This window comes from Bison bison, unplaced genomic scaffold (assembly GCF_000754665.1).
Source record: "Bison bison bison isolate TAMUID 2011002044 unplaced genomic scaffold, Bison_UMD1.0 scf7180017864180, whole genome shotgun sequence".
NCBI lineage: Eukaryota > Metazoa > Chordata > Mammalia > Artiodactyla > Bovidae > Bison > Bison bison.
The window spans coordinates 8,850,388-8,860,157 of record NW_011494752.1 but is presented as its reverse complement, the minus strand read 5'-3'; the positions used below and the strand labels follow the sequence as shown (position 1 = coordinate 8,860,157).

Genomic DNA, 9,770 nt, shown 5'->3' with positions numbered 1-9,770 from the left:
AGATGAGGAAACAATGGAAACAGTGACAGACTTTATTTTCGGGGGCTCCAACATCACTGCAGATGGTGACTGCAGCCATGAAATTAAAAGATGCTTGCTCCTTGGAAGAAAAGCTATGACCAACCTAGAAAGTGAAGTGAAGTGAAAGTCGCTCAGTCGTGTCCAACTCTTTGTGACCACATGAACTGTATAGTCCATGGAATTCTCCAGGCCAGAATACTGGAGTAGGTAACCTTTCCCTTCTCCAGGGGATCTTCCCAACCCAGGAATCGAACCCAGGTCTCCTGCATTGCAGGCGGATTCTTTACCAGCTGAGCCACAAGGGAAGCCCTATCTAGACAGCATATTAAAAAGCAAAGACATTACTTTGCCAACAAAGGTCTGTCTAGTCAAAGGTATGGTTTTTCCAGTAGTCACGTATAGATGTTAGAGTTGGACTAGGAAGAAAGCTGAGCACTGAAGAATTGATGCTTTTGAACTATGGTGCTGGAGAAGACTCTTGAGAGTCTCTTGGACTGCAAGGATATCCAACCAATCATAAAGGAAAGCAGTCCTGAATATTCATTGGAAGGACTGATGCTGAAGCTGAAACTCTAATCTTTTGGCTACCAGATGCGAAAAACTGACTCACTGGAAAAGACCTTGATGCTGGGAAAGACTGAAGGCGGGAGGTGAAGGGGATGACAGAGGATGAGATGGCTGGATGGTATCACTGACTCGATGGACATGAGTTTGAGCAAGCTCCGGGAGTTGGTGATGGACAAGGAAGCCTGGCATGCTGCAGTCCATGGGCTGAGTGACTGAACAACAACTATATGGAGAAAAGGCTGCCAGACAAACCTTTTATTTGCACTGAAATGACCAAGAGCCATGAATCCAAGTTCAGCAACAGTACAGAGGGCACCTGGGATGGGGGGGACAAATGAGGGGCTAGGACAGGGAGATGGAACAGATTTGAACATCAGACCCCAGGAGAAGTGAAAGCAGGTTCAGTTTGCCTAGGCTTCTGGTGTGGGGCTACCATGCCACAGCGGGGGTCAGGGCAAGGCCACAGTGGTAGGTGGCAGGAGGGCCCACTGGTCAGTCCCTGGAAGTTCCTCCTGCTATCTGACCCCAGGTTTGCATGCTGTAACTCCATCCCAACTCTCAGTTGGTCTTCTCAGGTTCCCGGGGACTTGGACTTCTCCCCCTACTGCCTCTTGGTCTCTCCGAAGGTTCTGGCCCAGTAGTTCCCCTGGCACCATACAGCCAGCCTCCTGCCAGCAGGGGCCTGGGGGCTGGGTCAGAGTAGTGTGATCTCGCTGGGGGGCAGCGTGAGCCTCTTCTCGCGGGCACTGAGCAGGTTCTCCACATGCACAGCCACCACCCGACACAGCTCCAGGCCCTGCAGGAGAGACATGAGTCTGCACTGTCCAGCTCTCCTGGGGAGAGACATGGCTGGGAGAGAGGTGGAGGCCAGACTTTCCCACGACTGGGGCCCCACCCTTGTCCCCCCCTCCGCAGGGCCCCAGGAGAAGCTCTGGCAGCTGGAAAGGAATTCTGCACTGCAGGCGGGAAGGGGTGAGCCAGGTGGAGACCCACACATTCACCAGCTCTGCTGCATGTAACCTGGGCCAGTTACCACACCTCTGTCACCCTCAGCGGCCTTGTCCCTGGGGTCTCGGTTGCCCAGGGCCTGCCTCACAGGGCCGTGGCGAGGATGACATGAGACTTCAAGACATGTAAATCCTTCACATTTAAAAACTATTAGCCCTGTCAATAAATGAGCTGCCACAGTTACCACCTGGTACCTACGGCCTAGAACGAACTGGGCCCCAGCCTCAGGGATCCCATGGGTTGGGGGAAAGGGGTGCTGCAACCAAGTGGAGAAGCCAGAAAGGCTGCCTCTTCCTCCTCCTCCTCCATCCAGCTACTTCCTAAGCATCCACTACACACTGGGCACTGTGCTATGGACATCATGAGGACACAGCCCTGCCCTCTTGGGGCTCACGTTCTAATGGGGAGATGGACAACCTGAGAACCAATAGTGACTTCCAAGCCATATAAGACCTACTGAGGCAGAGAGTGAATTATCAGGAGGATCAGGGGAGGCTTCTAGAAGGAGGTGATGTTTGTGCTGAAACTGGAATAAAGGGAGGGAAGAAGCCCTGTGATGCAGTGGGGAGTGTGTCCCAGGCAGAGGGGACAGTGAGTGCAACAGGAGAATGTTCTGGGGCAGGGAGGGGACAAGGGGGGGGTGGCGGGGGAGCTGAGGTCACAGAGGTAAAAAGAGGAGGGGGCAGGGACAAGAAGGACTGCTGGGTTGGGGCCCAAGGGCCTGCGAGGGTTGGAGGTGAGGGCAGAGGCCTACTGGCCTCCAAGGGTGACACTGAAGGAGAGAAATAGGAAGCTGTCTCGCAGAGCAGCTGTGGAAGCCTCCCTGGGGGGAGGGCCCGGTCTTGCACCAGTTAGAGCTCATCCAGGGGAGGGGGCTCCAGAAGGGGCCCAGGAAGCAACAGACAGGCAGGTCCGAAGAGGTGGGGTCTCTGGGGGAGTCCAGGAAACAGGCTGAATCCAGGTGAGGCCAGGATCAGTGTGACCTCAGCGGGAACAGGACTGGGGGGTGGTGGGAAGCAGACTGATCTCGTCACAGGCTCCCCAAGGAGCATGGTGAGGGGCCGTGCTCTGACCTTGACCCTCAAGGGCAGGGCTAGGGTAGTGGGAGCCCCTGTCTCGTGCCCTGGAAAGCAGCCCAACTAATGTAGGCCCTGCCTTGGGGTGGGGGAGTTCTGGGCCCACATCTTGAGGGGTGCAGTGGGCTGGCAAGGACAGACAGGTGGGCCTAGCCCCATTCAGCCTCTTCTCCGGACCTCAGCCCCCTCTCCAGTAGGTGAGAACTCTGGTCTGGCCCTGCCCCGGGGGCTGTAAGACGTGGACCTGGCTGACCTAGAGGACTTGGCTTTTGAGGAACACCCATGGGTGCTGCAAATAGAGAAAGCTCAGGACAGGGAAACCCCCATCTCCATCTGTCAAGCCCCGGCCCCACAGTCCAGCCTCCAAGCTTTAGCCCAGGGAAACTGCCCATGTCCCTGCCCTCCTAGCAACCTTCTATGGCTCCCAAGTGCCCTCGGGAGGAGGCCCCAGGTTCTTAGCTTTATATTCAAGGACCCTTAGGACCTCCCCAGTTTCCCATCGAATACCTCATTCTTCTGCAAACAACCTGGGCCCTCGTTTCTAGGATCCCACCATCAAGATACCTCTCCAAGATCATCTTGAGACCCGCAGGTCTGTGTAGTGTGGGCTTAGCTCTGTCCCCTATGCTGGGCTGGACACTCCCCAGAACTTTGTCAGGCCGAGGAGAGCGTAGTGTGCAGAATTCGGGAGTGGGGAGGGAGGGAGCTGGGCAACTCCCCAGGGGGCCCACCTGCTCCAGCTGCAGCTGCACGGTGTGCTGGGCAGTGACATCCCCAAGTGCAACCTCCACATAGGGGCAGCTAGAGTCAGCTGTGGGCCGCTGGGTCCGCGTCGACTGGATCTCCTTCAGGGGGAACTTCACCATCAGCTCCTGGGGGGGATGGGGAGCAGACAGGCTTGGGGGTGGGACAGTCTCACCTACCGGTACCCCTGCCCTAAAGGATAGATACGCAGGGGGCAAGGCATCCCAGTTCGAGCACTCATCCCCCGGTAACCGGCTGTGTAACCTGGAGCAAGCAGCTTTACCTCTCTGGACCTCAACTTCTCACCTGTGACATTACTTCAACAATGATGCACATGTGTGCAGCGTGCCAGGCCCCACTCTAAATGCTAGAGCTCCAGGTAATGCCGGTGAGCCCTGACCTTCCTGCCTCTTCACACCCACCCCTCTGGCTGGGAGCATTCTTTCCGGCCCCAGGAGCTAACGCAGAGCTTCCGCGGCTCTCCCCAGGAGAAGCCAGAGCGATGAGAGCCAGCGGCCCCTTGTGACAGATGGACACAGCAGACAGACACCCCAGCTTTCCGGCCCACAGAACGGGGCGTCCTCTGAGGCTGGTGCTCCCTGCTGGACTGAGTCCCAGTGCCCACAGTGGGAACCTGGATGCTCACAGGCCCGCCCCGGCTGTGTCCCCCTGGCTGTGACCTCCTCCTGGTCTCTCTTCCTCGCTCCATTGTTTCCACACAAGCCACTTGCCCTGGATCCCTCATGTCAAGGTTCACTTCCCGAGGAAGAACTAAGAATGGGGGAAGCAGGTCCCTTTTGTTCTGGACTACATTGTGTCCCCAAATCCTGACCCACCGCCTCAGAACCTGGAGACAGGTCTTTGAAGAGGGGAGTCAGGCTAGGGTGGGCTCCCATCCCACGAGTCCTTATGAGAAGAGGACCTTGGGATTCATGGACCCCAGAGAAAGGGCTGTATGAGGGCTCAGCCAGGATGGCCATCTACAAGAAAGGAGGGAGGCCTCAGAGGAAGCCGACCCTGGTGGCACCTTGATCTTGGTCATCCAGCCTCCAGACCCACAGAAACAGTTTCTTGGCTGAGGCTCTGGCAGAGCCACACAGGTTCTGCAGGCCGGCGTGCTTCACCTGTTTCTCCTGGACAACAGCCTGAGTCATCGTCCCAGGTGACGAAGAAGGGGGCAGAGCCTCGCCCAAGGTCACACAGGTGTGAGCAGTGGAGCTGGACGTCCCTGTGGGGAGGGGTGGGTGGGGCCAGGCTGAGCCACTCACGTGGGTCTCAGTGCTGAGGAAGTTGAGGCCGTTCTGGTTGACAGCGAGGATGCAGGGGGCTGGCACAGCCGCGGTGCTGCAGCTCTGGACCAGGAAGAAGGAGGAGCCGAACATGGGCAAGGCGCTGAGGAGGCCTGGGGGTGGTGGTCAGGCGACAAGGGCTCATCAGTGCATAAGCCCACCCCTCCCCCCACAGCCCATCCGGCACAGGAGCCCCCAGCCCGGTGCTCCTCCTGCCAGTGCTGCCGCCCACCCTGGACCTTCCTCCATCCCCGCTGGGCCCCCAGCCTAGGTGGGGCCTTGGAAGGCCTTTAGAAACCTGACACCAAAGATGCTTCTGTACAAAGGAAAAGGCCTCCTCAGCACCCTACCCTCCTCAGCCAGGCCCCCACGACTCCCTCCCCAGCCCAGCTCCTTCTCACCCAGAAACTGGGCGCGGGCCTGGTGGGGGCTGAGCGCCTGCATCTGCTGCCGGTGCTGGCCAAGCAGGCGGAGCCACGTCGAGCTGGCCTCGGTGCGGTACAGCTGGGCTGGGATGTACCCCTGGGCCTCCCGCCTGGCGGGCAGGCAAAAGCCAGCTGACCATTAGGGGTTCCACCAAACCTCCTGACGGCTGAACGTTGGGGGAACGCGGACGACAGGGTGGGGACGGGCAGTCGTACAAGTGGGGCTGGGCACACAGCATGCCCTCAATAACCGCTGGCCAATACCACTGGGCTCCTTGCTTGCTGACAAGGGAACGCAGGCTCTGAGGAGTTCACCAGCTCATCCAGGGTCATACAGTGACCCCACATAGGTTCGTCCTTTGTAGTCCCCGCCCCCTGGGGAGTAGCCGAGGCCAGAGGGGTAAGAAGGAAGCACAGGGTGGGGGAAACATCAGAGCAGCAAGCAACCCCCAGCAGTGGTCAGCAGAGCAGAGCAGTGGGCTCCAGATGATCCCAGGACCCTCAACTCCCACCTGTCTAGGCCTCTCCAGACCATATGCTGGCAGCCCTAAGGCAGCCCTGGCCTCAGGACATCTGAAAAATGCCAACAAGTACCAGTCTGGGCTGCACACTGGGGAAGGGAGGGATGTCAGGGGAACCCCTAAAAGACTCTTCAGGCTACATCTTTCCTTCTCTGCACTGCTGGGTAAGAGCCTGGCCTCCGGACCCGTCCCAGGTCTGAATCCTGGTCGCCCCACTCTGGGGAAGCCATATCCCCTCTCTGGGGCTGAGTTTCCTCATCTGCAAGAGGGGACATTAGAGTGCAGTTTAGGGCATCTGCCAGGGCGATACGTGCAGATGCCACGCAGAGAGTAAGGGCGCCACAACTGTCTCCATCCGGGCCTGGTGACACCTGTATGTGCCTCCTCCACTTCCCTCCCATCATAGCATCAGAAGGGTGTAAGTGTCGCACCCTTACAGCAGGACATACCCTGTCCACACACTGCCTTTCTTACAGTTATTCACAGCAGGGGCTCTCAAACTGTGGTTGAGGGGCTGGGAGGGCAAAGTCGCTTCCGTAACAATCTGAGCGGTCATCTGCCTCCCCCTCGTTCTCTCACAAGTGCAGGTGCAGAGGCCACATGACCTGTGCGGTCACAACAGACTGACCGAGAAGCAGGGACGGGTTTCCAGCTGTCCGCTATTAAGCCAGATGGTACAGATTTGCAAAGGGTAAACCAGTGCAGCTCCTCTCACTGGAACTCTTGGGAAAATACACTTGTGTTTTCGTGACTTATTTATACGTCAACATTTATCTTAACATTAATATGTAGTGTCCTTGTTTTTCATTAATAAATCAGTATTTTAAATTGTTTCTGTTTTCATTTTGAATAGTGTAAATATATCAATAGATATGACCCACAGACACAGCAGCTCTTTGGGGCCCAAGTTTCAAGAGGAAGAAGATGGAGAGTGTGAGGACGACTGAGGTCCCATCGCTTCCAGAACATCAGTTTAAAGGCCACCTGACACCCCACAGTTTAAGGAATCCTCTGCTGTTGGAGATTGTCAGCGCCATCACAGTGGACATTCCTGTGGCCAACGCTCTCTGCAGGGCTGTGTGTACTCCCTGGCCACAGTGTATGTGTCCTGAACGCATTTTATCACTTGTTTGCTCTGAGCTATTAATACCAGTTGGAAGCGACCTGTCCTGCTGGGAGGCAGGGTCCTAGCTGGACGGGCTGGGCTGAGGTGGGGTGGGCAGCTCAGGGTTGGGGCAGGGGCAGGAGGGCACTCACGCGCTGGGCAGGTAGAAGTGGTCCTTGGCCCGGTGCTGCAGTGCAGCCAGCTTGGACACCTGCTGCAGCTGCTGCTCGCTGGGCCGGCCAGCCGGCATGCTGCTGAAAAGGCCCTTCAGGTAGTCAGGCAGCACCTACAGGGGCAGGAAGAATGTAGGCGAGGGGCTGCAGGAGGCCAGGCACGCAACCGGGGAGGTCCAGACACAGATGCTGAGCCATGCCAGGGTCATGCTTCTGGAGAGGGGGGCGGTCACTTTCCTGGGCTTCAGGGAGCAGTGACAGAAGCACCTGGACGGTGAGCAGGGAGGGCCGTGGCTTGGAAGCCAGAGGAACTGGGGAAGCACTGGCCCCTGCTCTGCAGAGTGCAGGACCCAGGGGTCGTGTTTCCACAAGTCCCAGGGGTGCTGCTGGCTGACCCACAGGCACAAGAGCCCAGTGACGGGCCTTGGACACAGAATGGCCGCAGCTTCAGGCCCCCAGCTTCTGAGAAGCACGCTGTCTCTACCCAGCGCGTCTGTGAGGGTCTGCATACGAGGGAGACCCCGACTTTGTCAGGACCACTGCCCTGACTGAGATGACCTAGTCCAAGAGGGGAGTGACAGCGCCCCAGTGTGAAAAGGCCGGGCAAAGCCTCAGAGCGGGGGATTTCCCTGCTGGTCTAGTGTTTAAGAATCTGCCTTCCAAGTCAGGGGACACGGGTTCGATCCCTGATCGGAGAGTTAAGATCCCACATGCCTCGTGAGAACTAAGCCTGCAGGCTGAAACTAAGACCCAACATAGTCAAATAAATAAATATTAAAAAACAAAAAACAATGCTACTGAGCACAGGACAGGCGAGGTGCTCAGCGCTGGAGGAGAGCAGGAGGAAAGAGGTCAGAACGGCCTGAAAATGTGTCATCTGGGCAGCCTGGCTGGAGGGGCCCAGACCAGCAGCAATACAGGAAGAGCAGGCTGGCCCGGCTGACAGAGGCCTGAGAATTAGGAAGTGAGGGTGACGACATGCCCACATGGGGACCAGAGGCCTCGGGGCTGGAATCACAAAGACCTCGGATGCCAAGCCTGGGGGAGCCCAGAGACTCCGGAGCCTCAGAGCGGCCACACGCGCGGACCTGGTTGTAGTGCATGGTCACGTAGAGCTCGTTGTCGAACTTGAGCGGCTGGTCCCAGAGCACACGCCGGAACCACAGTGCGTAGCCGCCGTCCACCTGCGCCATCTCTGAGGCCACATCCAGGATGTAGGTGCGCCGGCTGAGTGGACACACGTGCTGGCCTGTGGGGAGCGGGGGCAGATGTGGCGAGCCCCCTCCCCCCTCTGGGGCACAGCTTCCTTGGTGAACAGGACAGGGGGCCCTGATTTGTGGAAGTTGTGCCCCTAGGTGGGAATAACGCTCAAAGCTCAGCTCGCCTGGGCCTAGGGAGGTGCCCCACCCAGGTGCTGCTCAGAGAACACCCAGCCTTTCTCCCCTCTCTAAGAGGAGGCTACACCCAGAGAAGCACAACAGGCCTCAGGTCCTGTGGGCACCTTTCTGTAGGACTCCTATGGGGAGACCCCTGCTGGGCTCCCGGGGGTGAGGGGAGGATGCGGGTCTGGCACTGAGTGGGTCTCGGCTGTAAGTTTTTATTTCCCGAAGTGACATTTCTGCTCCCTGTCCCACACCTTTGAAAAATTTTTACTGAAAATAGGAATGTGGCATGATGATAAAGTCCCAGCTCTGACCTTGGGCAAGTCCCTTGGGCTCTGTGGCAGGCTGAGAAAGAGCCTGACCTCAAAATGCTCCCGTCCTAATCCCCGCCTGCCTTGAACACACACCTTCATGGAGAGGAGACGTGGAGTGTGATTAAGGGTCTTGAGAGGGAAGATAATCACAGGGACCCAAGTGGACCCAGCATAGTCTCGAGGGGCCTATGAGAAGGAGGCAGGAGGGTCACAGAAAGAGACTGGAAGAGGCTACGCTGTGGGCTTTGAAGATAGAGGAGGGCCATGAGCCAAGGGACTTGGGTGCCTCTAGAAGCTGGAAAAGGTGAGAAACAGACTCCTAGAGCCTCAGAAGGACTTGGCCCTGGGGACGTTCTGACTTTCAGAACCATAAGGTCATACACATGTGCTGTTTAAAGTCACCAAGTGATTTGTTATGGCAGAAACAAGAGATTAACACAGGCTCCCTGGGCCTTGGTTTTCCCATCTGTAAATGGGAAGGACAACACATTTCATTTTATGGGGTCCTGGTGGGATAGTTGATAGGATTAAGTGCTGTCAGCTGTCGCCTCTGCTCCGTGAACTCCCTTACTAAGATTATTTTGTTACTGCCTTCTCCGCCCCCCGGGTCGTGCTGGACTCAGGCAGGGCTGAGGACATGTGGTTCAGAGCTGAGTAGCCCGGGAGCCAGCTGGAGTTGGGTGGGACTGACCGGCCGGTGGCAGAAGCTCAGCCATGGCCTAGAGCAGGTGGGCTGCAGGGGGAAAGGGTTTGGCCTCATGGAGAAGGGCCAGGTGAGGCCGAGGGTGGGGCTCCTCTCAGCTGCTATGAGGACAGAGGAGGCAGGAAAAAGTACTTGCACGTGTGGGTTACAGGAGCCACATTCTGTTAAGTCCTGCCCTCCCAGAGAGCAGGGCCTACTGAGCACTCCGGGGGGCAGACGGAGGCATGGGGGAGCCCTGTCTTCTGCCATCTCGCGGCCTGACAGACCAGATGAGCTCACACAGATCGAAGTGGGGTGGCAGGGGTCAGATGCGGGGCTGGGGGCTCTCGGTGCAGAGGCTCCTGCACCCGGGCGGGGGGCTTCCTGGAGGAAGCGGCATCTAATCGGGGCCTTACAGTCGGGATGGGGGGGCATGGGCACAGCTTGCCTCGTCCTCTGGCCG

At 57.7% G+C, this 9,770-nt stretch overlaps 1 protein-coding gene across 1 annotated transcript in view; it reads right to left on the bottom strand.

Annotated features, from left to right (window-relative positions):
* Positions 1-1,282: 1,282 nt before the first annotated feature.
* The window catches only part of MYO15A (myosin XVA), a 46,278-nt gene continuing 37,790 nt past the window's right edge, over positions 1,283-9,770 (bottom strand). Inside the window, 6 exon segments of the mRNA XM_010843167.1 lie at positions 1,283-1,384; positions 3,404-3,544; positions 4,685-4,818; positions 5,107-5,240; positions 6,909-7,042; positions 8,018-8,178. Coding sequence (XP_010841469.1) covers positions 1,283-1,384; positions 3,404-3,544; positions 4,685-4,818; positions 5,107-5,240; positions 6,909-7,042; positions 8,018-8,178 — 806 coding nt within the window.